General features: G+C 42.8%; 2 protein-coding genes across 16 annotated transcripts in view; both read left to right on the top strand.

Annotated features, from left to right (window-relative positions):
- Positions 1–18,143, top strand: part of LOC125009984 (unconventional myosin-IXb) — a 49,361-nt gene extending 31,218 nt beyond the window's left edge. Inside the window, exons 7-45 of one of the 15 annotated variants that reach the window (XM_047588315.1) lie at positions 47–146; positions 589–689; positions 1,025–1,154; positions 1,236–1,325; positions 1,456–1,572; positions 1,742–1,876; positions 2,242–2,363; positions 2,507–2,648; positions 2,736–2,931; positions 3,416–3,491; positions 4,066–4,158; positions 5,533–5,646; positions 6,439–6,478; positions 6,606–6,731; positions 6,820–6,900; positions 7,033–7,143; positions 7,388–7,513; positions 7,596–7,745; positions 7,864–8,024; positions 8,159–9,304; positions 9,810–9,885; positions 9,970–10,091; positions 10,857–10,975; positions 11,304–11,485; positions 11,610–11,717; positions 11,827–11,997; positions 12,086–12,127; positions 12,227–12,338; positions 12,429–12,502; positions 13,033–13,225; positions 13,334–13,462; positions 13,597–13,702; positions 13,866–13,997; positions 14,488–14,611; positions 14,868–14,918; positions 15,659–15,774; positions 15,859–15,998; positions 16,117–16,170; positions 16,434–16,585. In XM_047588315.1, coding sequence (XP_047444271.1) covers positions 47–146; positions 589–689; positions 1,025–1,154; positions 1,236–1,325; positions 1,456–1,572; positions 1,742–1,876; positions 2,242–2,363; positions 2,507–2,648; positions 2,736–2,931; positions 3,416–3,491; positions 4,066–4,158; positions 5,533–5,646; positions 6,439–6,478; positions 6,606–6,731; positions 6,820–6,900; positions 7,033–7,143; positions 7,388–7,513; positions 7,596–7,745; positions 7,864–8,024; positions 8,159–9,304; positions 9,810–9,885; positions 9,970–10,091; positions 10,857–10,975; positions 11,304–11,485; positions 11,610–11,717; positions 11,827–11,997; positions 12,086–12,127; positions 12,227–12,338; positions 12,429–12,502; positions 13,033–13,225; positions 13,334–13,462; positions 13,597–13,702; positions 13,866–13,997; positions 14,488–14,611; positions 14,868–14,918; positions 15,659–15,774; positions 15,859–15,998; positions 16,117–16,130 — 5,368 coding nt within the window. In that variant the 3' untranslated portion in view covers positions 16,131–16,170; positions 16,434–16,585. Of the gene's footprint in view, positions 1–46; positions 147–588; positions 690–1,024; positions 1,155–1,235; positions 1,326–1,455; positions 1,573–1,741; positions 1,877–2,241; positions 2,364–2,506; positions 2,649–2,735; positions 2,932–3,415; positions 3,492–4,065; positions 4,159–5,532; positions 5,647–6,438; positions 6,479–6,605; positions 6,732–6,819; positions 6,901–7,032; positions 7,144–7,387; positions 7,514–7,595; positions 7,746–7,863; positions 8,025–8,158; positions 9,305–9,809; positions 9,886–9,969; positions 10,092–10,856; positions 10,976–11,303; positions 11,486–11,609; positions 11,718–11,826; positions 11,998–12,085; positions 12,128–12,226; positions 12,339–12,428; positions 12,503–13,032; positions 13,226–13,333; positions 13,463–13,596; positions 13,703–13,865; positions 13,998–14,487; positions 14,612–14,867; positions 14,919–15,658; positions 15,775–15,858; positions 16,011–16,070; positions 16,171–16,433 lie in introns of all 15 variants that reach the window. The other 14 variants (XM_047588314.1, XM_047588305.1, XM_047588306.1 and 11 more) reach the window with 14 other exon arrangements.
- Positions 18,144–19,212: 1,069 nt separating this feature from the next.
- On the top strand, positions 19,213–23,633 carry use1 (unconventional SNARE in the ER 1 homolog (S. cerevisiae)). Its single transcript, XM_047588320.1, has 8 exons — positions 19,213–19,378; positions 19,838–19,887; positions 20,059–20,137; positions 20,294–20,446; positions 20,686–20,701; positions 20,813–20,837; positions 21,257–21,419; positions 22,429–23,633. Exons 1-8 carry the CDS (start codon positions 19,280–19,282, stop codon positions 22,609–22,611), a joined length of 768 nt encoding a protein of 255 aa, XP_047444276.1. The 5' UTR covers positions 19,213–19,279; the 3' UTR covers positions 22,612–23,633.
- The last annotated feature ends 4,160 nt before the right edge of the window (positions 23,634–27,793 follow it).

Here is a 27,793-nt window from a genome sequence, read left to right as displayed (position 1 = left end):
ACATTATTCATGAGGCATGTACGTTGTTGTTTTTTTTTCTTTTCAGGAACTACCATGTATTTTACTACCTGCTGGTGGGGGCCTCACAGGAAGAAAGGAAGGAGTTTAAATTGCTGCCACCTGAAGAATACTTCTACCTCAAGCAGGTACAGTGCTGCACCATCACATCCAGCAGTTCATGGTGTATCCAGTTGCAAAAAAAAACACCTGCAAAAATAACTAGTCTGCTCCATTAAAATCCTTCTTCCCCATCTAGTTCAACCCACTAAATAACTCTAAAGTTGTGTTAATGAACTATAACACGTCTGTGATCTGACCTAATAAGCAACACTAATTCACTTTGAGTGGACCTTGTGTTCAAGGCTGCCAACCATTTGAATAAGCCGCAGTATACAGTCCCAGCTTACTGCACACATGTGTACTGCATGTTAATGAAGGAGTCTTTGTCTTCTCACTTGTCTTTTGTCCCCTGTTTCTCTTGCCCCGCTTTTCATTCATCTCTGTTCTTGGCCTGTTTGCTTGTTTGCCTGTGTTGTGCCTTGGCTTTCATTTATTATTTTCATACATCACTGTCCTCTTTCCTTGTAGCAAAATTTTAAGATAGAAGATGGGGAAGACTTGCATCATGAATTTGAAAGGTTGCAGCAGGCCATGGAAATGGTGGGATTCCTTCCTGCAACCAAGAAACAGTAAGTGAATCAGCAAAGCCGTGTAGTTAAGGGCCTTATGTACTTTCTGACATGTGGTAAATCCTGGTTATTTTGGTCTTGACATCAAGTCACATTATCAGAAACACAATTTACGTCAAAGATCATTTTCAAAGCGCAACAATATCTACATCTAATGGGCTAATCTGGCCGATTATTAGAGACTGTGCAGTTACTGCCACGTACAATGCCTCTATTCAGTTCACAAGTCATTGAACATAAACAGATGATCAGAAGGAAAAGCAGCATAGTTCCACCATGTGTCATATGACTCTCTGTTGCTTTCAGTTCATGACATTTTTATGACTGTGTTGCAGGATCTTTTCTGTGCTTTCTGCCATCTTGTATCTGGGCAACGTGACCTACAGGAAGAAGTCAACAGGCAGAGATGAGGGGCTGGATGTTGGACCACCAGAAGTCCTGGCCACACTCTCCGACCTTCTTAAGGTAACCTTGTATGACCGTACTTCACAGCGTCTGGCTAGTTGTGTGTGGCGGTCATCATTAATCTGTGGGTGACTATGTCAGGTTAAAGAGGAGCTGCTGGTCGAGGCACTGACCAAGAGGAAGACCGTGACAGTCAATGACAAGCTGATCCTCCCCTACAGCCACTCTGAGGTACGCTCCAGTCTTACCTCTCATTAGTCGAACAGTGTCCATCTGAACACCTGTGTATCTGCTTCCTTCTCTTTAATGATAACACACCTAATCCTTTGATGAAGTCACAACCTACTCTTTCTCCCATCAGGCGATCACAGCCAGAGACTCCATGGCTAAATCTCTGTACAGCGCCTTGTTTGACTGGATTGTCCTGCGCATCAATCACGCTCTGCTCAACAAGAAAGACATGGAGGAATCTGTACCAGTAAGACATAAACACTTGTACACGCACACAAAATGCATCAGCACACACCTAGGACAGCACAAAGTTGTGCTGCAAGTGTTTGATGCTCATGATTGGTCGTGAAATGTTATATACACACCCCTTTCTGATTCTCGCTGATTAAGCTGGTGTTCATGTTCCTGTTTTCTAGTGCTTGTCTATTGGTGTCCTGGATATTTTTGGCTTTGAGGACTTTGAGACCAACAGCTTCGAGCAGTTCTGCATAAACTATGCAAACGAGCAGCTGCAGTATTACTTCAACAACCACATCTTCAATCTGGAACAGGTATGCACTTTGGCTCATTTCACTGTCACTGGCACACAAATGATACGACACAAGCTGTATGGTTCAGATTCATCTACTCTGTTATGATAAATAATGAAGATTCATCCAAACATTTCATGATGTCTAAAAGAGGGTGAAAATTGAGTGGATGTTAGTGCTAGTTTGTTTGTAGCAGCTCTGGATAACAATAGTATTGTGAAATTATTGCTATAATTACTTAGAGTTATTTAGTCAAATGCCAATGATGGATCTCTTTGGGCTGCTCAGTTAAAACACGTGGATGTTTGGTGAATTTATAATGTTTTTATAGTGAGACTTAAATGACCTTTAACTCGTCCACTTGAATGTTCATTCTGCTCATGCAGGAGGAGTACCAAGCAGAGGGAATCACCTGGCACAACATTGACTACACAGACAATGTGGGCTGCATTCATCTCATCAGCAAGAAACCCACTGGCCTGCTCTACCTGCTGGATGAGGAGAGCAAGTAAGAACAGCTGCTGATCCCTGTTTCACTCATATCACATGATCGAACGATGTTTGTTTTCATGCAGTTCAAGCTCTGACTTCAGTTGTCATTTCCTCTTCTCTTTCTATCCTCTTTCTTGGCCTGCTGTCTCTGCGTTCCAGCTTTCCACATGCCACAGATGAGACATTATTAGCCAAATTCAAGCAGCAGCACCAGGGGAACAAATACTTTGTCCCAACACCAGTCATGGAGCCCGCCTTTGTCATTCGGCACTTTGCTGGGAAAGTCAAGTATCAAATCAAGGTAACCAGAAGAGACAAAGAAGACATTATATAAAATGATAATACCTTACCACTTCTTTGTAACAAGTCTCATACCCTTCCCTACCAGGATTTCCGAGAGAAGAACACAGACCACATGCGGCCAGACATTGTGGCACTGTTGCGGAGCAGCGATCGAGCCTATGTGCGGCAGCTCATTGGCATGGACCCGGTGGCTATGTTTCGATGGGGCATCCTGCGAGCTACAATCAGGGGCATAGCAGCTTTTAACGAGGCTGGCCGCGCCTGGGCAGCTAAAACTTCAGGTACACCATCAGGCTCACATTGCCTTTGCCGTGTGCATTTAATGTTTTTGGAAACTTTGTTGTCACTGACAACTTACTGACAAAATGTGTAATATGCCAGGGCTTTATTGAAAAAAAATTGCAAGGCTGATGTACCGCAGCTGGCTTTGTCTTCACTCCAGTTACACTTATACCACAACTTCAGAGTGCTGCAGTTTCTCTGCTCTGTAATTAGCCTTTCAGATCAGCACACAGGAATAATATGGAGGCCACAGACTTGAGGCTTTAGGAGATTTTGACGTTTTCTCTGCAATCCTCAGTCCTTCAGACTATTTCGGTGCTCTCTGAAGCAGCCTTTGACGTAGGAACGTACTTATGTGGATTTACTAGCTAAAAAGAAGAAGATAGATAAAAAAAAATCTACTAGAAAACATGCTCATCATTAAAACATTGTTTCATTTGTTAATAATGCGTATTCATTTTGTGTTTTTGTTGGACTTTTTAGGTGTTGTCCGTCCAATTTCCAGAACCCCTTTAGGAGAACTTCAGCGGTCTAATGCCCCAATTGAAAGAATGTACAAGTAAGTATTATACACAATTCAATATGAAACTTGTCTCACTCAGGCTTCGTTGTGTGTGGACTGGTTTTCTAACTGTCAGGTGTTTCCTCTCGAGCAAACTCCCCACCTTCAGCCAAGGTACCTGTGGCCGTGGTGGTGAACTGTTGGTCCTGTTTACTTTGTGGTTAATAACTGCGTTACATCACATTTTCACAAAGCACAAACTGATCTTTCAAAATAAGATCATCATAATAAACTGCCAGTTGTTCTCTCCTCATGAACTGCACAGCAACATATTTCCTGTCAAGTGCTCCATGTTAAATGCGAAGGACATTTTTAACCTGCTAAACTGTGGGCCTCTACATTTATCCTGTTGAACTGGATGAGATAAGGAAGAACAGTGTCAGTCACCTGAATTGATTAGTTACAATATCTTTGGTCCGATTACTCCAGAAAAAAAAAAAACACTCTCAAAACATTTTTGCAACACCCTGACAGCTGAATCATCCTTCACCTCATCTCAGACAACAAATCCTCTCCACCTTTTGGTGACCCCGGTGTGTGCGGTTCTCTCCTCTTCCTCTCCCCTCCACAGACGAGCTTCTATGCTCGATTTCTACTTTGATCACTCAGAGGAGCGCCCTCTAGAGGCCTTTGAAGACATCTTTACTAGCTATGAAAATAAGAAGTAAGTGAATTGGGTGGACAGAGAAAAGAATGAGGACATGAGGCCAAGCAGGAAGGAAGTGTGTTTAGTTTTGAATAACAGGTAGTGGTTTGCTCCTTTTTCTGAGTTTGCTCTCAGTTCCGAAAAAGATCATTTATAATCTGAATCCTTAGGTTTATTAAATATGAAAGAAGTGAGTCACCCGTATGAGGACGTTCAGGGCAGCAGTAAAACGCTGTACAGCAATTTTGCACTTTACCTGACTACCTCCCTTTTTTCCCTCACTGTAATCCGCAGCTTGTTTTCTGTGGCCATAATAATCCCTCTCCTTCCTCATTTATTGTTCTTGCAAGAGAGCGCAGGAAAGTGTTTGTGCTGGCCTTCTCTGATTAGCCACTCGGATTACTTAGATCAGTTGTGAAGCCTTGGAAATACATACATATTTGCGCATGTACAAAAACCCTGAGTAAAATAGACAAAGACGACAGTGAGAGCTTTCTCAGAATGGAACCAAACCGTGAAGAATATTTTTGGATTGTTGGGCCTCTGAAACTTGACCTTTTGCCTCATGCTTTCAGATCTGAAATTGCTGGACTGTGAATTTAAACTCCTGGGACATTTACTATTAATAAACCATCCAGTCCTTTTCAGATCTGCAAACATTGAGGTGCAGAGGGTAGATTCACTTTGACTATTCCTTCACTGCCTCTGACTTCTGTTTTCATGGTCAGTCATGGTAAGTATAGACAAATGCTGCATGGACTAGCTCTGGGACACGGAAGGCTCCCCATATTAACCTCACCAGACCCAGTGTCCAGTGTAACATCAGTCCAAATGAAAGGACTATACATCCTGAAGCCTCACCCATAACCATGTACAGTCACATAGTCAGTAACAGCCGCAGCATGGAAACAGACGGCCAACCACACTGAACGTCAACTCAGCTCTGCATGTTAACTACCACAGTGGCAGTCTAAGTGTGTGAATACAACCCCTACATGCCCCACTCTCTCTCCTTCTGTGTGTGTGTTTCTGTTCTTAAAAGGAGACATGGCAGCATGGTTGGGTGGTCTTGTGTATCTTGTGGTTTCTTTGTACATGAATGTGCATAATGGGAGAGGAGATTTGTGGGTTATTCTTCACAGACGAATAACGATTGTAAGCTGGAGTTCTTTTTTTGATATCAGACCCCCAGCTATCCTGCTGCGCGTTTTAGTCCTGTCAAACTGCAGTGGTATTTTTTTTCTTCGGTGGTGGTGTCCTCACAGTGGTGTTCGTTTCCTTCCCCCTATTGTTGTTTTCTTTCCAATTTTTCTCTCATTTTTACCCTCCCCGTATGCCCTCCCCCCTTCCTTCCCTATTCACACTGGTTGTGCATATGTGTTGCGTGATCAGAGACATGCATGCGGAGATCATCAGCTCCATTAAGAACTTGCAGCTGGATGGTGAAGACCCTCGCAAGCTGCTACAGTCCTGGGGTCGCCTCCGCTTCCCACGACACGTCCTTCAGTGAGTCTGCAGAAAGACCTGGCATCAGCTCTTCTCAAAGATCAGTCCAGTCTAAATGGCTCAGGCTGAACATGCTCACGCTAAAGCTTTTCTATCCTCAAGAGTAATACAGACCATAGCTATTTTGGTCAGCCATGTTCCACTTATAAGCCGGCTTATATAACCAGCCATGGCTTGTTAAAATTGCCATATTTATAGCCACTTTTCTAAATGGATTATTAACATCTTTTGTGACCTGAAACATCAAATACACTCACACATCAATTACAAATGGAATTTGCTCTACTTAATAGATATTATCTAGTTTGCTTGAAGGCTAAGGCTTAAATGCCATGAGTATTTCTATTTTTGCTGCATGAATATCAGAAGACTATTGGCATGCAAAGTCTTTCAGAGCATCTTGTGAAATATGTCCAAGCAGCCTTGCAGCATGTTAGACAACAGGTTACAACAGGTTTTGACATATGGCCACACACTGGATATGAGCATAAATTTGATGAGAGCACTTCTGTCTTTGTGTGAGGAGTCTCTACTAGCCTGACTGTTACATCCTATATTCTGCAGCAAAACTCGCTCTTCCTCTTTGTCTTCCTTCCGTTGTCACTTATTCAACCCTGTGTCCCATAATTCATCTGATCTAGGTGCACATCTTTATTCCATCACTGACTGACTGCGCATGAAGAAGTCACTCGACCATACTAACCTGGCTTCACACTCCATCCCCAATACTTTGGCCTTGAGGCCCTGTGTTCACCTTACTCATCCTCCACCTTCTTTCTCCTTCTTTTGCAGGAAAAACAAGAGCACCAAACAGAAGCAGGTCATACCCAAGGTAAACATAAGGACAAAGTTTAGAGGCAGAAAAATGTGGCCTCATTACTTAACAACAGAGTTGATGTGATTGTATAGTATGTGTGATGTCTCCCAATAGTAGATTAAACCACTATATTGTTGCTCAGCAGAGTTTGCTAGATTCTCGATCACTAAAGTTCATTGTGAGTCTGACACTGCAAGATCGCACTACCAAGTCTCTGATGCACCTGCACAAAAAGAAGAAACCACCTAGCATCAGTGCCCAGTTCCAGGTAACATCCCTTGCAGCATATGCACTATATACCCAGAATCCAACATTTTCCTGAACATTCAGCCAACCCCTATCTTTGTTTTCTTCAGACGTCTCTGACCAAACTCTTGGAGACTCTGAACAGAGCAGAGCCTTTCTTCATTCGATGCATTCGCTCCAATGCTGAGAAGGTAGGACTTTGCCATGTGACGTCTTTGAGTCAAATCTTTAAGTTTTCATATGAAAACTTTCATATGATGCTTTTAAAAAAGACAGTTGAGAGCTTATAGCTAAATATGCCTGTTGTGTAACTGTATGAGCAGAAAGAGATGTATCTGGACGAAGCCTTGGTGGTTCAACAGCTGCGATATACAGGAATGCTGGAAACTGTTCGCATCAGGAGGTCAGGCTATGGAGCCAAGTATACATTCCAGGTACTGCTTCACCTTTGGTGAAATCAAGGCAAAATTCCCTCAACAATATATTGACAAGTCACTGACGATACTATATGTTGATGTTGATATAATGACATGTTTCAGAAATAAGAATACACATGGAGAATGTTAATAAAACATCCCTATATGTAAACATACTGGCATTCATGCCTGCCATCTATGTCCTCTCTGGAACAGTCCATTCATGTTATGCATGTATTTTTTCATTTCCTTGTCCCTGCAGGAGTTTATAGAGCATTTCAGAGTTTTGCTGCCAAAGAATGCCGCTGTCTCTAAAGACGACATCTCAGTGTTACTTGAGAAGAAGATGGGCCTGGACCCAACTACTTACCAAATAGGCAAAACTAAGGTACACCACTAACCTGCTCACCTTTTTCTGCATTTAGGACTGTATGTTATTCTAATGGTTTATTTTGTTTTTGTCTGTACAGGTGTTCTTGAAAGAGCTGGAGCGACAGCAGCTGCAGGATGTGCTGCACAAAGACGTGATGCGTAAGATCATCTTCCTTCAGCGCTGGTTCAGAGCTCACCTGCAAAGGAAAGAGTTTCTAGATATGAAACGAGCAGCTATTTTGATCCAGGTACATGCAGTTAATTTGTTGCAAATAATTTTTAGCTTTTTTCAGTTCTTTGTTCACATTTTGATAGTTAGGAGAGTATTTAAGCGCAGTTCTGTTTTTCTCTCACCTGTTTTTTTAGTGGTCATGGCGAAGGTACTGCAAAGAGGAGCGAAGGCAACGGGCAGCCTCTGTCATCCAGGCAGTGTGGAGGGGACACGCACAGAGATTAGAGTACCACAGACAAAGACAGGGTGCTACAAAAATACAAGCCCTAGTCAGAGGACACTCAGCACGCCGAAGGTAAAAACAACAGCACTCAATGAAAGCATCATGGAAGTATGGTGTAGCAGTTGGCAGGACTGGTGGACACATAGTAAAGGATTTAATAAAGGTTTTAAAAACTTGTGTTTCATTGTATGCCTTTTGGTTTGCAGGTGCCAGTCCATCCGTGAGGAGAAACAAAAAAGAGAAGAAGCTCGGAAGAAGGCAGAAGAAGAGGAAAGGAGGAAGAGGGAAGAGGAGGAGGAGGAAAGAAGAAAAGCAGCAGAAGAGGAAGAAAAAAGGAGAATGGAAGAAGAAGAAGCAAGGAGGAGGGCAGAAGAGGAGGAAGCAAGGAAGAAAGCAGAGGAGGAGGAGGCAGCCAGGAAAGTGCAAGAAGCACAGAAAAAGAGAGAGGAAGAGGAGGAAAGACTGGCGAGGGAGCCTCAAACAAGAGAGGATCCAGATATAGAGCTGGTCACAGAGGAGATGCTGGATAAAGACCTCCCTATTGAGGAGACTGAGGAGGAGAGAGGAGTGGTTAACGCACACTTGCATACAGAGGAGGAACAGGACAAGAACGAGGAGCCAGAGCATGAGGATTTGAATTTGGAAACTAATGGTACCCCAGCTGAGGCTGGACCTCAGCTGGACGAGAATGAAGAGGAGGAGGATTTGGAGGACCAAACACTAGGACAGTCAGATTCACAGCCTGGCCTGCCCTCTGACAGTGTCCCCTCCAACGCACTTAAATCCACATCACCAGCTCAGGGGCCAGATAAAGAGCCCAGCACTACCTCCACACCTTCCAGTGCTGAACAGAGACCTTCAGCTATTAGCAGGGGCCAGTCATCCAGGAGTCAGGAGAAGAGAGAGCAGAGGAGGCGAAGAGGGCTGGAGCACAACCAGAGAGTGACTGACCGAGCCGCCTCTTCAACCATTAACAAGGAACAAACATCCCCACCAAAGAGCAAAAACCAGGAGACACCTAAGCTAAAAGAACGGTCAGACAGCAAGGAGCTGGACCAGTACACCTTTGTGGCATGGAAAATGAAGGAAGACAAGGGAGGGAAGAAGGAGGCAAAAAGCTCTTCTCCTGCTGCTCCTATCCGTCCATCTACATTATCCCTGCAACCTGCCGACTCTGTACCTGAGAGAAATGGCCTAGGCGAAAGTGCTGGAGTGGTGAATCTGCATCGCCGGCCTGGAGCCATAAAGGAGAAGCCAGAGAAGTGGAAGGGGAGGAGGAGTGACGGAGATCTTTCTGAGAGCGCCAGCCCTCCATCGCAGCACCGAGAAGAAAGGATGAAAAAGCCATCTCTGTACGTCGTGTGTTACAATCGTATTCTCAGACCTACACTCATGTTAAAGGATAAGTCTGGTGACATTCATTATTGTCTAGGCTTTAAACGAAACTAACCAAATCACACAATAATCTATGAGTCACAGTGATCAAGTTTCTATATTGCAGTGGAACAGTAGTTTCGAAGTGTCGATACATCCACTCACTAGACTGCTAAATCCTCTAAAAACTCAACAGATATGCCATACTGTTTTAGGACATAACACTTAACACAAATTAAACTGTACACATTTAATCTTAAATATCTTCTGTAGTTCCTAATATCTGTCACCAGCCTCATCCCTTAAACTACAAGAACTCTTTGTTTCTAACAAATGATTTTTTTTGTTCACATTATGCACACCATGTCAGCCGGTAAGTGAGAAAAGATGATGTACAACATTTAGTCTATTTCTGATAGAAACCCCTCAGTTGTCAGTGCTAAAAGTATTATCTATTAATGTATTGCTATGTGTCTCCTCCAGAGTTGAAGCAGGCTCCTCATCGATTGATAGTTTGTCTCCGGGCTCTGAAGGGGCTGGTGCTGTTTCATCCAGAGAGGTATTTTAAGTGTTGGTCTTTGTCATGAGGATTTCTCGACATTCGTAATTGACTGTCAATGTCTAAATGTTGTTCTTTGTTCAGCAGATGCTTTCCTCATCAGACAGTCATGGTGATGGCTCAAAGGGAAGCTCATTAAGAAGGAGGCAGCAAGAGGCTTCTGGTCACCAGGACTCAGCGCACTCCATCGCGTCCACACCAGACAGGTACCATACAGAGGAATGACCTACAAGCACATGTTCTGGTGATGGGATAGACAGGGTTCCTGAATGTGAATGTGAAAAAATACACAAACAGATGTTGATTTCCCATTGATTTCTTTGAAACGACTGAGATGGACTGAAAAGCACAACATAATATGTCCGTTAGCACACTGTTTATATATCAGTAATGACACTGGCGTTACATGTGGTGGAAAGCTCTTTTAGACAAAGCCATCCCCAGTTTGATCTCAGCTTTGTTTTAGAACATCTGTTTGAACCAGATTCAGGAATAAAACTCCTTTCGGTGCATGTTCACAGTCAGAATGGTTGAATGGATTTATATACCAGAAATGTACCCTTGATGCATCAGGTGGTTTGTTTTGTTTTTCATGTGTACTGTTACTATGGTGACACTTAAGAAGCCAAGCTTGAATATGTGGAACTTAAAAAAAAAAGCTTTGTGGATGAGTTAGTCTTGACGTGAAAATGAAACTGGACGTCATAGTTACATAAAATCTTTATCTGCTTCGCTGATTTTTCGCTGTTGTTACCAAGAGACAGTTCAGACAGTTCCAAGCAGAGATATGGTTACAAAAACCAGAAACATACAGGAAATGAAACTTTACTTTGTAAATGTTTATAAATTAATGACTTGTGAAGTATCTCTTCCCTTTTCAGCGTGATCCAACAATTATGAGTCATTTTATGCAGCACTGTTCAAAGTGTGTCAAAGTGTCCTTCAAAGGTTCTTGTGTTTCTGGCCTGCAGGTCAGTTGGTTTCTTCAGCAAGATTTTGAAAAAACGACCCCACAAAGAGGCCCACACTCCAGACAATGGAGAGCTGACATTTGCTCAGATGATCAGTGAGAAGTCAGCAGCAGGAGAAGGTAAATTGTACAAAGGAGGTTCCAGGTTCCCTTGCTGAGTTGCTGTAGTTCACGTAGGTTACACCACAGGAAGTGAGACGTGGCAAGAAAACACAGGTGCATTATCGTGATTATTCTCAGGCCTTGCCTAATCCCGCTGTTTGCTTTCTGAGAAAACACTGACCTGCGCAGTGATAACAGAATAAGTTTACTCTGGGTTTAGTTTCATTCTTAATATTTATATATTGTACATTGTGTGTTAAGTTGTATAAACAGGTGTGGAGGTGTGATTTATATATCATCGTTCACCTTTTCTCAGTGTATTTCATGAACACATTCACCCTTTCAGCCCCGACATCTGGACACCCGTCGCGGCCTCAGCCCCACGCTGCCGGTAAAGGTTTAAGCAGAAACCCCACCATTAAGATCAGTCGAGCCACGCGGGTCTCTGAGCAGTGGAATGCCTCGCTGGACAGAGAAATTGCCAACGCCAATGAGCTGCGGCACCTTGATGAGTTTCTTGGCAATCAGGTGAGTCTCAGGCAACAAGATGTTCATTTTTTTTTGGAAATAATTTAATCTGATTTACATAAAGAGATACTTGTAATGGCAGTTTTTTGATTGTTTTTTTTTCTTTTCTTTTTTTCTTCTGTAGGTGAATGATTTCCGCTCCAGGGGAAAGTCACTGTCAGCCACAGAAGCCATCTTTGTCACAGCAACCATGCAGTTCAGAGAGACAATTAAAGACATGTATTCTCTCTCAGTAAGTCTGAATGCAGGCGGAAATCCGACACATCGTACCTGCTGATCAAAACTTGTCTACATCATCCTCTCTTCTTCCTTTTTTTCTCCTATCCTCTGAACCTTAACAGAAACCCACCATTGGCTACAAAGATCTAATGACAAGCTACCAGAACAAAGTGATCCACCTGGCCAGCAACAAACAGAAAGAAGAAGTCCAACTAGTGGTCAACCTGTTCCAGTCAGTGCTGGACGGCTTCATCAGAGGAGAGATGAAAAAGGAGGAGGCTGAACCTGCAAAGGTAAAACACTGACATTCATTATGATTCAGTCTTGATCTAAACAGGATAAGATGTTCACACCTGTCTTCTTTGTGCGTTTGTATTTCAGCCTGCAAAAGCTAGAAAGAAAAGGAGAAAAAAAGATAAAAGCGTAAGTGGTCAGGGTGTTTTTTTTTTGTTGTTTTTTTCATTTCAGTTTTCATTTCATTAAAGAAACAGTATTTTTAACTGAGTGACTGTCTGTCTGTAGATGGAGAGCCCCCTGGATCACATTTTCGTCAACTATCAGGTCAGCATTATGCAGTCCTGTGACCAGTGTAGCTCTTACATCTGGGGAATGGAGAAAGCCTACATGTGCAGCTGTGAGTTAACGCTCCTAAACAATTTGTAACATAACTTACAATAAATAAGTTCTTAAAGTAATTGATGCATTTTTAAATCTTGTCTCACAGATTGTAAAATGGTGTGCCACAAGAAGTGCATCTGCAAGATAGTCACAGACTGCTCCACCTTCTGTGCCAAAAAGGTATGTTTTTAGTTTAAGAAGGGTCTATAAGACAGTGTGCTGAAGCAAAACTTTAACAACATGGTTAAAGATGACCTCTGTAACTAACAATGTATTTTATCAAAGCATGTCCTTTATCTACATGTTTAAAGCTCAAATGTGGATTTCTTTTCTTTATATTAGATTAGGTCGCTTACTGTAATCTGTAAAATTGCTTAAGTTTAATTTAATGCAAAGCATCATGGAACTAATTAAATAACTTCTGCTTTACCTTATTTTTAATTAAGAGGCATCATGTCTCACTTTATAGTACATTAGTAGAATCAACATAATCATATTACATCATGTTTGAAGTTTTTAACCCTTTGTGAAAAGTTACATTGTGCAAAGAAATGTAGTGGAACAGAAGAAGGACGTTTACCTTCTCTGTGGAAGCGTAAATGGCTGTAAATAGTAATGTGTGATTTTCCTGGATGCTGTTGAGATAAGAGAGATGGGGTGAGTGGTCTGGGTGAGTTTCTGCTGACTGCTGCTGTCTGGTGAATCCACAGAGTGACGAAGAGTTCACGGGACAACACTTTGGCGTGCGTGTGTGTCACTTGGTCAACGATAAGAACCCAGTGCCCATGGTGCTGGAGATGATGCTGGAGCACGTGGAGATACACGGCCTCTATACGGAGGGCATCTACCGCAAGTCTGGGTCTGCAAACCGCATGAAAGAACTGCACCAGCGACTAGAGACAGGTTAGACTCCTTCTATGTGATGGTAACTGCTCACTTGAAATTAAGTGGGAGCCTTAATTGTGTCTTTATTGATGTTTGTGCTGAGGTTACTTTTTTTGTCATGTTTAGACCCCCACCTTGTCTGCCTTGAAGACTACCCCACCCACACAGTGACAGGCCTGGTGAAGCAGTGGCTGAGGGAGCTGCCAGACCCACTCATGACCTTTACACATTACAGTGACTTTCTGCATGCAGTGGGTGAGGAGGCCGTTCCCCCACCAGGGGGAGGCATTTTACAATAGAAAATGTGCTTGCGTTTTGTTGACTGAATGTACTGCATTTTGAAAAATAGTGTACTCTAAGTGATTTGATGTGGTTTCTCTTCTTGTTAGAACTTCCTGAGAAGCAGGAGCAGCTTCAAGCCATTTACAAAGTGTTGGAGGAGCTTCCTACAGCAAACTTCAACACCTTGGAGAGGCTTGTCTTCCATCTAGTCAGGTAGACGCTATTACATAGTATATTTTGATGTCTTCCTGATATCATTCCATTGGGACTATTCATTTTTCAAAACATATTCATGGTGGATTATTAGTATAATTAATGCAGAACCGTAACTTCCTGTCCCTGAGCTACATGCTGATGTCTGCTTATGTTCCTACAGAGTGTGTAAGGAGGAGGCTCATAACCGCATGTCTCCGAACTCGCTGGCCATTGTGTTTGCACCGTGTATCCTGCGCTGCCCAGACAGTGCAGACCCGCTGCTCAGCATGAAAGATGTTGCCAAGACAACCACGTAAGACTACCATGAAGTCAAATATAACTAAATTTGCTTTTTACTCTCATTTGCCAAAAATATTAGGTACACCAATGAAAATTAATGCATTCTTATATGACAGTCCTGTACCAAATCTCCTTCATGGTCTGCTTATAATGAAACAGTGTAAGAAACATAGTAATGCAACTGTATCATCATGTTGGAGGATGTTGTTTGTGGATGGAATTAAATACAAATATGTTTTTTTTTTTTTTTTATCTTAGCCCACACATTAAAATGGGGTTGTCAAAGTAACAGAACTATGTGTCAGTACAACACAATACAGTTCAATAATACAAGAAACCACAGCCTCAAAAATGAAGACATGGTTGAATTTACAGTTCTCTTAGTTTAAACAAATGCTGAAAACCATAACCTTCATCAGACTAGAAGTTATCATATATAATCCATAGATTGACACTAGCAGATGTAAATTTGCTTCACTTCCTGAACCCTCTTTCATCTCTAGGTGTGTGGAGATGCTCCTCAATGAGCAGATCAGACGCTACAATGAGAAGATGGAGGAGATTGAGCAGCTAGAGTACGCTGAGGCTCTGGCAGTTAACCAGCTCAAACTCAAGAGACAAAACACGGTGAGGACCAAAACCCTGCTTCACTCAGGATCCACTGCTGAAGTTCTAGTGTGGACCAAAACCACCTGAACAGTTTAGATCAGCTGCACACTTGGCTGTGAAAAAGACAAATTTGAAGGCTTTAAAGTCTTATAGATAATAATTCCTTTTTATGTATTTAATTTGAAAATTAAATACAACACACATTCCAGGTGTGAGACACTGCTGTTCTTAGCTTATATGGGTAACATGGCCAATGTTCCTTGTCTCTCTTTAGCACTTCTGGCATTTGCCTCTCAGGTTCTCAGCTCCTTACAAAGGAGTGGTGGTATGTATCATCAAGTTTCCCCGGTATGGTAGATCTAGTAGTTGTAGTGTGTAGTAGTGGGCCATGTGAAAGCCCCCATGCATGGCATTTTAGATGTGGGTGATGCTCTGGCTGTTGTGTTTTTGTTTTTCTTTAATACTATTTACTCTTCCATACTAACTGGGAGTAGAGTGCATGTTGCTGTGATTTTGGTTGATGTCCTGCTTGAGATGTGAAGGAACTTCAGTTTTTATTCTTGCTCTCTGTGTGAGAGAACAAGATGGTTCTGGGTTGGTGTTGTAATCCCTGTTTACAAGACAATGGCCTAACAATAGCGACTCGCAAAGCTTGATGGTAATGCTGCACTTTTTTTGTTTTTGTGATGTTCCAGTGCCTTCCTCTTTATTTATTTCCCTTTGGAAGAAGACCACAAAGAAAGTTGTTTTATTTTATCAGTACTTGGCTTTGTAAACCACACCCGTAATGTTTTCAATGTGAACCATTATTTACCTCACTTTATTTTTCTCATTATAAATAGTTCTTATTCACAAAGAATTCATGTGCAGATGCATGGAAACCAAAGGCACCATCCACCTTGCTTTTCTTTACTCCACTAACATTTTGGTACAATTTCAGATCTGGGTTAAAGTCTTATGTTGTCCGTGGCCATGTCACAATAACTCTTTATATATAATCACCTAACGAACGTTTCTAGGTTGAATTGTTTGAAGTATCAATGAATAATGCCCTGTCTTCTGCAGATGCATGAGAAGGGCAGTTCTGATCTCAGCGTTGTCCCTGAGAACGAGCCTCTGGACTCAGACACAGAGGCTGAGAAGAACCTGGTGGAACGCATCAAATCCATCAAACAGGAGAAGTAATTATCTCATTATTTCTGTACTCACCATGGTGAGGCATCCGTCATCAGTCTCTGATGTCCTTTTCATCTGTCGCTCTTCAGAGAGGATCTGGCCTGTCGACTGCCCGAGATGGAGCAGCCTGGTTCAGACCAGGAGAACTTGGACTCTGAAGCCTCACTAAGCTCGGAGAGTCTTTTGGACGAGCAGCAGCGCTCCTCCGCCCACAGCTCAGATCCTGAAGGTCAGTATTAAGGTAGTGGACATAATTTCTATTCTGCCTGTTTCTGCCGGTCACCTGTGGGTTTCTGACCAGGCCACGGGGCCGCTGGGTTGGGCCCTTCCTGTGTTTTGTGGTGCAGGTCTGGACCAGTGATGGTGATGGGGGCGGTGACGTCTGCTCTGTAACAAAGCAGGTTGGAGGAACAGCAACCGTGTTTGTGTGTTTGTGTGCATGTAAATGCATGTGTGGCACAGAAGCATGCTCAAAGTTCTTCCAAAGTTAATTGATTGAACATTTGGCACTATTTCCAACCAAATGTTTGTAATTATAAAGCTTTAAAGATTAGATAACATGGTTGCATGATCTTCCATTTGTTTTCACCCTCTCAAGATGAATGTGGAAATGATTGAGTAAAACATGATTATTTTCCTCAACACTTTCCTCCCTGTCTTTCAGGACGAAGTGGCCTTCAGCTGAGAAGACACAGGCCAGTTTGTCTTACCAAACCACCAGACCTGGCCCAGCGACATAAAGTCCCCAGTGGACGGCCGTTTCTTCAAAACCTCACCCCTACTAGCTCCACTTCCTCCCTGTCTAGCTGTGCTTCTTCAACCTCTGTATCCTCCAACAACTCCTTCAGACATCTGCTGCAACGCCGCAACCCCATCATCCCAGACACAGTAAAACTCCCCCCAGGTGTCTTTTCCCAGTCCGCAGGCCCAAGTCAGACTCATACTCCTCATGGAGCTAAGTTCTTGGTCAGGAGGAGAGACCAGCCTGGCCGCCGTAAAGACAGCACCCAATCCCTGTACATCGACAGCCCCGACTGTGACCTGTTGTTGCATTTTTCCTCCTGCCCTCCCTCCGCTTCGTCCTCATCCTCATCCCTCTCTGTAGTTACACCCTCCCCTCAGCTCCAGCACCACGAGACTGAAGCCTCAAAGGGCCAGAGACGGTTCTCTGACCCGGACATACCCTACATGGACGATGATGTCTGACCAGAACATAAAGTGCGTAACCGAAAGGAAACAAATATATAGACACACAGAGAGCCAGGAGAGAAGGAGAATCGCAACGGAGGAATGGAAATGAGAGAACACGATGAGATGTGCAGACCCTGCAGTGTCTCTGCAAAGTGACACAAATGGAGGTTGTTGTTGTCATACAGATAATAGTCTTGCATTGTCCTAAATAACTGGACAATATTTTGCCAAGCACCTTTTCTATCATTATAATATATTGTGGTTACTGTCGATGAATTCAGTTGGATTGGAGGCTGTATTTTTTTGGAGCCTCATAATAATTTTTCTTTTTTATTTTATTTGTGCTCAAGAAAATATTGCAGGATCCAGTCGCACTTTTCATCTCTTGGTTCTCTTAAGGAGCAAAACATGCTCACTGAAATGATAGCTAGTGCCTTGACATTGTACATATTTGACAAAGGAACTCATTTCTCATGTCGTAATGGAGGAACGGTGCTCATAGAAGGGGGGTTGAGGGCGTATTTTGGATAGTGAGGGGAACTTTGTCTCAGACTTTTACATTAAATGTACTGAATTGGCACAAGACGTGTTTGGAAAAAAAAAACACCTAAACATGCATATTGTGACTGTTGCGCAAAGGACAGTTGTCTCAGTTTACCTTTACCTTTTAGCTGCCACACAACAAATGCCACATAGGAATTCATTGCTGTCACACAGCAAAGGGAAATGGGAGCAGCACACGCCACTTTCTCCACGAAAACGACGTAAACACAAAGCCCACCTGATGCCATGCCACGATGTCTTTAAAGCTCCTTGAACTTTCACTTCTTCTAAAATGAACTTGGCTTCAGTCAGCTGTCCCATGAAGAGCAAGTTCTGCTGAAGAACAGCTCTGGTCAACTTTGTATGAAATGTAATACTAATGTTCTCTCTCTGACTGCTGTTGAATGATGATTGTTTGTTTGGATTATGAGGAAGGTGTGTAATGTGTAACAGAGAGTGTATGTCTGGGACTGAATGACATGAACTGTAATGGTTATTAGTATTAACATGAAAATACAGTACATGATACTTGTTCGCTGCTGTGTGTTTCCATCAGGTACAGTCAAAAAGTTTTGATTTAGGACGCAGTTGATGGTGATAAAGACAAAGTTATTAAAGGAGTAATGTGCTTGAATGATCATTCATGAACTCTCCGTAACTCTTGAACACAAATATAGCAACGTTTAGTCACTAAAGAACATATATACAAATTCAAATTCACCAATTGTTTGGGCTTTGACATGAAGGCAAAAGTTTTACAAAATTATATTGGTGTGCTTCATTGTCTTGAATCTAAAGTCAAAGCAAGTTCTCACAAAGGTTTTTCTTGTAGACCCATCTGTCAGAGGTGGGGGTTAAGGCAAAGATAACCTCATGTGCTTAGAGCACGTTATTTATGCGGGAAAAATAAATGCACCTTTGGAAGAGGAAGAACACAAGAGGAGAGCACTTTTCATGATCATCAGGTAAGCAATAATATGAGACTTGTGGTTTAGTTTCTCAAATAGTTTATCCAGAGCCACAGAATAATATAATACTGTTTAGACACACGAAAAGCACATTGTCATTACTCTGTAACATTAGTGGCCCTTTAATCTTCTCTAATGCACCAACTCGTCAGAATGTATATAGACATGTCACATTATGTCTTTTTAAAGTCCTGCACCACCCACAGACATGTCTTTGAAACATGGCAGATCCATTAAACCTCTGCCCACGTCAGAGGGGTTACTATGACAATAATGACTGGCGCAGCTCAGATATCACTTTTAAGTCTGCATTGTGATGGTGAAAAGATGGAGGAAAAACAGGAATATAGTCTATGTATGAGATGAAAAATGACAAACACAATTCAAGGTTGTAACTATATATTGTAAATATGTTGTTAATATTTTAATCTTTCAAAACGATGTATAGTTTCTTGATATTATATAGTATATAATAAACCCCTTAATTCTGCTGGGTCATATATGGGACAGAAGTCGCAGACCTCTGTACGCGCGTAAATGCTGCACGTAATACGTCATTTTCTTTTTTCGTTTTCTTAGCCATTATAGGATTGAACCAACAGCCGACACAATCAACACATTTTTTAAAAACAATAACAATTCAGGTCAACCCAATAACCTTATTTTTTTAACTGTGCCACTTTTCAATTTACTTTAGATATGTCCTAAATGTTTTTTTGTTTTTTTTCTTGCAATGACGCTGGTCTCACCCCCATAGCATTTGCGCTTTGTGACGTCAAACCACTGCGACGGTGTGTCGGCTTCAAACATGGCTTCCAGATTGGAAATTAACTTCATAAGATTATTGTCTCGCTGTGAGTCAATAGCGTCCGAAAAACGGGGGGAGGCTGAATGGAGGTTAGAAAAGGTAAGGCACGTAAAGGCGGAGTGAATGCGGTAACGCAGAGCTGGTTTTTGTCTGACCTTCAGGAGCTAAAGTTAGCACGACTGCTGTTGTTGTTAGCTCTGCAGCTGTGAGCCGCTGTTAGCCACGTCGCCACTGAATCCACTGACAGGGTTTACTTACTGAGCTTTATCTTTCTCTCCGCCACCTCAACTCATGTACGTTACCGTTCAAATGGAGCTACGTTGCTAAACTGTGAACGAAAAGTAAATCCGGAGTAGTCTTCATGAGTCATTTCACTCATATATCTCCGAGAATCCAAAAATAATAAATGTGAATATACAGTCGCTTCTGTGACTTTGTTGACACCCAAATCAAACTAAATTAAAGACTAAAGTCTTTAAAACAATCATAGTTCACAGCTTTTTATTGTGTTTAAAAGTCTAAATTGTAGCGTATGTGTTTCTGTTCTGTCTGTTGTAGTATGTTGGTGCCTTAGAAGAGATGCTGGTGGCTTTGAGGAAAAGCCCAAGGTAACATCATCCTCCAAGTGTTAACAAGAGCCTTTTTTAGGCCAGTTCTTTTTTTTCTTTTCTTTTTTTTTTTTTTTATGAAAACACTTGTTCATGCTTTAGTTCAATTGCAGTTACTTCAGAATAACCAAACTGTTTCTTTTAGTTCTGACTACTTGTATCTTCTTCCAGCAAGCCAACACTAGAGGTCCTGACTGAATACACAAGAAAAGTAGATTTCCTTAAAGGACTTCTAGAGGCTGAGAAACTGGTCAGTAGAAAGGTCTTACAGATTTCTGTGAGAGTTGTAATATTAAATAAATACTGAAAAATAAACGCTACATTCTTGCTCAGTTTAGTCTCTTCTTTACTGCCACTACAGAACTTCTTCTGACCTCCCGTCTCTGCCGCTTTTTTTCCTTTTCAGTCTTCAACAACAGAGAAAGCTTTAGCGAACCAGTTCCTCGCCCCTGGCCGAACACCCACAATAGCCAACGAGAGGATGCCCGCCACTAAAACTGTCCACATGCAGACAAAGGCCCGATGTACAGGAGAGATGAGGGATGAGCTGCTCGGCACGGTAGGATAAGATGTGCACTGCTGAGCTGACATGTAGCGCTGTCAACAATCCTTTGTCCAAGGCTGTAGAAGTTTTTGCACTTCTTCTACACTTAAAATTGACTTTATTATTCGTACTTTCAGAATTGGACTAGTTAAGTTAGTTTGATCAGATAGTTTCAGTGCAGTTGCAGTTTATGTACCATATTTGTTCTTTCCCATTTTATTTATGCCTGTTTTTGTTGTTTTGTGTCGGTACAGGGGCTGTCAGACAAAGGTAAGAATTATTTTGGTTTTAACGCATCTTGACTGACAGCAGGTCATTTAACAAGCTCATGTTCAAATAAAAGCATGTTCTAAAGGTGATTTGATCCTTTTCTCTCTATAGACTCATCAGACCTGAGAAACCGAAGGTAAACCACATGGAATATTACTGCTTGTCTGTAAAAAACTGTAGCTTCTTGTTCCTAGTCAGGCTCATTCCCTCCACTGACTGTCTTGCTTAAGCTGTTTTTTCTAAATTCCTTTATATACTCAACTCCTTGTTGTGACTGTAGATCAGAGCCTCAGCTTCACACCCACAGTCAAATAAATTTGAAACGTGATATCTGTTATGTTTAATTTAATCGGTTAAGAGTCTACTGTATATTGTACGTTGTCTATTTAATCGACAAAGAGTTTATTGTATATTGTACATTCTCTATTCTATTTCTTATTTCTTTTGTACACAGCTGCTGGAAATCTAATTTCCTGGAGGGAGTCATCCCGAAGGGATCAGTGAAGTCAAGTCTAAGTCCCTAAGTCTAAATGAAGATGTGTAACTCTTTTTCAGGTCTCTTCCTCTGGATGAGCGTCAGTCTGCTGCAGAGCTGGACGCGGTCCTGCAGCATCACCACAACCTGCAGGAGAAGCTGGCAGATGACATGCTCAACCTGGCCAGAAACCTAAAGAACAACAGTCTGGCAGCGCAGAACATCATCAAACAGGACAACCAGGTAGCTGAATGGACAAAGGCCATGGCAGAGATCCACAGGGCCAGTCACTGAGTGCGTTTACATGCAGAGCTTAATGGAGTTATGCTCAAAATTCGACTTACTGACTACAGTCCTTGTCCCATAACTAGTCCCCTCCTCCACACTAGGTGGCGATATGTGTCTTTCCAGTGGGTTAATACCACGTTAATACGGCTTGCTTTCCGGTTGACCTATTACGTCAGCAGACCAGCGTTTCAAACAACCAGACGGATAAAACTACATTTTTTAATCTCGTACGTGATGTTCGCATTAATTCTGGTGCAGATAAGACCCGCCCTATCCCTCAGACGGTTCTTCTTCTACTGCGACCGGCTGTCTTGGATGTTTTTGTTCTGGGGTCACACGCCAGCGCAGTGGTTGTGGAGCATGCGCACACGCATTATCTGATGGAAAAATGCAATTCACTGTATACATGCCGGAGAAAAACTAATTCCAATCGCATTATCTGGGTGTCTCAATCAGATAATGAGAACTCCGATTTTAATCGGAGTAACGTGTTTACATGCACTTAAGTTCTCCTGTTATAGTCCGATTAAAGCAATAATTCGTTTTTTTCACATGCATGTAAACACACAGAGTGTTTAGCAGGATTTGAACAGAAGAAGTAGAGAAATCTAAGTGGTGTGTTATGAGACTCTTACTCTGATAAGGACACCAAGATGTTCATTACAAACTGTTTCATAGGCAAATTATCACTTGCTTTGCTCCTATCCCAGATCCTCAGTGTTAATACACAATACAACTTTCACTGTCTTATCCTGTCTGTGGGATGTATTCTTTGTTTTGTAGTGAGCATTAATTTGGTTTCTGTTCCTGACACTTTTTCTCATCTTGATGCCACATGTCTAAACAGATTCTGGCCACAAGTTGGCAGCGCAGAACACATATCCTTCACCCAGTGCATGAGAGCTATTCAGCTGTTAATATTTATGTATCTTAGTATTTAGTCATGTCTCCCTCTGCCTCCCAGACTCTGAGCCAGTCCATGCGTCAGGCAGACATGAACTTTGAGAAGCTGAAGACGGAGTCGGAGCGTCTGGAGCAGCACACCAAGAAGTCTGTGAACTGGCTGCTGTGGCTGATGCTCATCCTGGTCTCCTTCACCTTCATCAGCATGATCCTCTTCATCAGAATCTTCCCCAGACTCAGATGATGACCGTGTGCGACCCCTGAACTCTTAGTCCTACATCCTCCCTCGTTTACAGGAGCAGTAACTACATAGCCCTCAGTAGATCCGTACATACACGTCCAGTGTGTGCGGTCTGAACCAAAACAACAGCTGAGACATTTGCACTTTGGAAATTCTGACTCTAAACAGGTTGACGAAAGTTTAAAGCTTCCATATTCCTTTTTTGTAAACGGAGCAGAACATGAATCGAAGTATAGAGCTTCTTGGAGTAGTAACAAAGTCTTAATGTGCAGACGACAGAGACTGAGCCTTAATTATTTTAATTCCTCATCAGGTAGGCTGCTAGCCATCCAACGCATGTATGCACTTTGTCACTAGGTGGGGCTAAAGTCACTCATGTTGCGTGTCTTTCCACTGTGTGTGTGCATCAAAGAGTATTCATGGTCTGTGTACCATCAACTGTGTCTCAGTCTAAAAAAAACATACAGCTATTTGGTAACCCTTAATGTTAACTGTCTGGTTTAGTATTTAGCTTCATGTGATCGTTCAATAAATAGTTTATAATGCACTTAAATGGAGCTGTAACAGATTTTTAAAGTTTTACTGTCGGGTAATAAATTCCAGCCTTCATTTCCAGGTGTTGACATCGACATAAACACGTCCATCTGCTGAAAGCTGCATATATATTCTATGCACACACTACCTTTGTGTTAGGTCTTAGCAGTTGTTTCACATGAATTTGTCTTCCTATTACCGGTTGAAACATGCCTTACCAGGAAGTTTGTCTGCATATATTTCCAGTGTCCTCCGTCCTGTTTGTCATTAAGGAGTCATGAATGTTTTTGGTGACTGATCGGGGATGATGTGTTGTTGTGGTTAGTGGTGACTACTGAGGATGCAAGTGTTGATGAAGTGAGATCATTAAATGTCTGTAGCTACGTGTCCATTCCTGTATGAGCACTCGTGCTTCCACCCAAAGCCGTGTGTGAAAAGGGGAGAATTAAAACGATTCAGTTTCCTTTCATTGTCTGGTAACTGTGAATACAGCCTGTGTCCTGAGTCGTCTTTACCAAATCAACTCAAACAGCGCCCTCTGTGTTTTGTGAAATAAAAGCTGCAGTGACCTCCTTTGTCCAGCGTGTGTCAGTCATGATCTTTGGACGCCAACAAATGGCGACCCCAGTGACCCTGATAGCCTGATCGAGCTCTGCTTCCTAAATTAAGCCCACTACTCATTTAGAAGTGCTCTGAGGATTGAAGTATGGCTAAATAAAGGCAGATTGAGGCAGGAGAAAGACACATAGCAGCTATATGTGAATCTAGCTATGTGTCAGCTTTTGTTCCTCCTTCCTCCTGCTACCAGCTGAGTGTCAGGTCTTTAAGTCTGAACTTTTCATGCAAACAAACAAGCTAAAGAAGGCTTTGGCTTTCCTCCAGTGTTGTGAGCCTGACTCTTGTGAGGACTGTGAAGCTGATCGGCTTGTCCAGGCTTGCAGCTCTGCTCCCAGCTCTTCCTCTCTCCCCTCTCCCTGGCTCCTGCCCCACCTCACGGCTGCTCGCTGCGCCGTGTATTTTAGGATCCCTGGGGGGCGTTTTGCCTGCTGGAAGCCAAAGTATGCAGGCCACCGGGAGACCAAATGAGGTTGTGTCACAGGCGAGGATCCTCATCCCTCAGTTTGATCACAGCTGTTTGCGCCTCCGTTCTCAGGCCTCCGCTTTGGCTCTGCAGCTCTGCATGAGTTCATCAGCAGTGCGGTTTCTCGTGTTCTTCGCGGCCGTGTTATCCCAATATCTGGACAAAACCGCTGCGTTTTAGTTTCCTGCAAGGCCTCCAGGGTCTGAGTTCCTGGACTCAGAAAATACCTCTGTGAGGCTCATTAAGGACTCCTTTAACCTCCGACCCTGGAAACCTGAATGAGTTCCTTCCTGAAGCCTTTCCCCACAGGGACGGTCTGAAAATAACGCCCGAGTGTCTGCGCTCAAATGTTTGGTTAATTTAGCCTAATCATTTCAGTACCACTTCCTCATAAGGAATCTTCATAGGGCTGTTAAAGTACAGCTGCGACACAGTTTAATACGCTTAACATTTTCCCCTTTGCTCCAATCAGGACAATTTCAACTTTTATATTTTGTATTTTAACCAGCCAAACAGTCGGCAGCTTACACAGCAGCTCATCAATAAAAATAATATTCAACTCCTATAGGAGTCATGTTTCTGTCAAATAAGTACTTGTGCTTGTGATATTCTAAGTTGATAAAACGTCAGCGCTCAAGAATAAATTTACCCTCTGATAAAAGAGAATCTCATAGTGTAAGTATGAAAAGCTCTTCCAACATTAGTGGCCTAACTAACATCTACCTCTGAGTTGTTCAGTTGTGAAAAACTAGAAAATCGGAACTAAAATTCATACGCTACGCAAACGGGCAACTGCGGCTCAGACATCTTCGGCCACTGGTGTGTAGGTGTGTGTGAATGGGCGAATGACTCACTGCAAAGCGCCCTGTGTACCACTATGGTAGGAAAGTTCAGACCATTTACCATTATCATCATTATTTACATCTGTACACTTTATTATTACATATCTAAGGATATGTATCACAGCCTCTATTTCTAAAACATTGGCAAATACTTATTACTCAGTCTCCATCACAGTCTCCTCTACACTTTAAACGTTAATACCCTCTATTTACATTTTGTACCATCTCAGCAAACGAGACATAAAGCATAGGTTAGAGAGTTGGTGTATTTAGTTATCTTCAGAGCCAGGCTTTTTTCCCCATCTGAGTCTTTAATTGCTGGCTGCAGCAGTGGAACAAATACACTTAATACCTGCACTTAAGTCAAAGTATTTTCAGAAATGTTAAAAACACTGTCCTAAATCTGCCTCTGTGACTGGTCCATGACCGTACATGACATTATTAGATTGAGGCTGCAGCCTGTTGTGAGGCCAGTTGTGTGTAACCGCTCTCAGTTCTCAACCCCGGTCAACCCTTGTCTTTTCTTCCTCTTTCATCACAGGTAATCAGGGCTACAAGGAACCAAAGCTTTCTGAGACGTGCTCCGACCCTTTCCCCATGCTACTCGGGTTTCTCCATGTCTGAGGACTTTTACATTTAACCCCTCTCCAACCATTTAACCCCAAACCATTAGGAAAGACAAAGGCATCTGAGGCGTCTTCTTCGTTAAATAAGATGAGCAGATTATAATCTACACGAAGAGAAATCTCTCCAGTGGTGGCTCTACAGTGTCCAAATACATACACCCATACACATTCAGACATACACAACACAATAAGCAAAATGCTGCTTTTTTCTCACACATGTCCATGTTTTCTTTAAGTGCCGAATAAACATCAGACCACAAAGTAACCAAGAGTCTTTCAGATAACACGCTGCATGAGGGCTTGTTTGTTGTGACCGCGATACACTGGTGACAGAATCATCATGTCTTATCGGGTCCGCTGCCACTGGAGCTGGCGTGTGCGTGTGGGGCTGCGCCGTTTTAATCGGCCTGATCCGTCCAAAAAGCAGAGAGCACAGGAACAAATTGCTAAGCACGAGAGAACTTCCGTCCCCTCTCAGAACAGCAATGCGCCCGTTAAACATCTCAACACTCGGGTCTTTTTAATTTCGTTCTTGGCTGCAGCTCTAGCGAGGATTTAGGCTGCCTGCGGAGATGAAGGAGATTTTTTTTTTCATTCTCTTTTTTCTTTTTCCACGCACTTCCTTGAGGGAGAAAAAGGGGTGAAGAGGGCTTTTCTTTTTACTCCCCCCAAACCCTTTCCGCCTACGTTTTGAATGTGCTGTAACGTTAATGACCTAATGGGAGCATGGAGGGCTGCGCTATTTAAGATTATAGTGGAGTGAGCTCTGCAACTGTAGGATTTATACGTTATACAGTTAAATCTCCAAGAGTCAATAAACTCCTTGAATGCTTTAATTGACTGTTTTCCTTTTTATGGTTTAATTTCCCAGTTGTCACTTTTTCCAGATCAGGCATGGAAAGATCTTGATAAAGGTTAGCGGGCTGTTAAAACAACGACGAAAACACATTTTTTTCACACGTTTTACCTTATTAAAGTCTGCCTATATAACCACGTGACTGTGGCGCGGCGGAGCTAAGACATTTATGCAGACCTCAGGTCTATTTTCTGTTGTGTGCATCCTCTGATCAGAGCTGCACTGTTGCTGATTTCAATCGCAGAATCTCTCGCCTATGCAGGTGTTGTTGAAGTCTGCCTGCTTTCATTTGGTCGTTACAGTTTCCCCCAGCAGCGCCCGCCTCCCCGTGTGTGAGACATGGCACATCTCTGTCTGTCTGTCTGTCTGTCTGTGCGGCCGTGTTGTGTCTGTGACTCTTCCGCAGTCTTAACGCCCTAATGAGGGCTCATCTCACATACAGCTGTGCTGTGGCACATCTCTGACAGGAGGGTGAAGCAGCTACAGATCACAGAGGGACGACCTCTCCTGTGTGTGTGTGCAGGATGCAGATTCATTTCGGAGAATCGCGTTATCCGTAAAAAATCAAATAACAACCCAACCAGCTACAGGTGCACTTCCGTAGCCGTGTGTTTGCTGAGTGTTGGTCCTTGCCTGTGTGTTTTTTGCCTGTGCATGCATGTATGTATGCTCTGTTTATTGCACCCCACAGACCCGAGCCATATGTCATTCCCTGCAGCCCCCTATTGGCCCTCCATCACTCCGTGCTCCCAGCCTAGTGTCAACATGTGGGTTAATGCACTGAACCTTCCAGCCTATTTGTCAGGCAGCGCGGTGCTGAAAGAGTCCCCAGTGGAAGAACAACCTCCCCGCTGGTTTCTGCTCCGTCTTTGATGTGCAGAGCTCAGGTAGTGCTGCTGCTGAGAGGCTTAATTTCTTGGTTCTTTGCTCCTTCACCTTTTAGTGATTCAGGATCTCCCAGCGGGTACCGGCTGAAGGCGGCGGCTGTTGCTGGTATTACGGTAGGCTTTGAGGCTCGATGCTGGGAAGCTTGTTGGCCATGAGACGGCACATTTAAGGAACAGTTGGGAAACGTGCTTATTAGCCTCTCTCACCTAGGGTTTGGTTCCACTGTCATGAGGCTGCTTAGTTTAGCTTATGGGAAACGCGGGGAAATCAGCAGCCTGGTTCTGTACGAAGATAACACAAGCTGCATATCGCAATCGCACACCTGACAGTGTAAAAACAACGTTTCAGTGTTTGTTTG

This window comes from Mugil cephalus, chromosome 6 (assembly GCF_022458985.1).
Source record: "Mugil cephalus isolate CIBA_MC_2020 chromosome 6, CIBA_Mcephalus_1.1, whole genome shotgun sequence".
Lineage (NCBI taxonomy): Eukaryota > Metazoa > Chordata > Actinopteri > Mugiliformes > Mugilidae > Mugil > Mugil cephalus.
The sequence above is the reverse complement of the archived record's forward strand: the minus strand, read 5'-3'. Positions and strand labels throughout refer to the sequence as shown.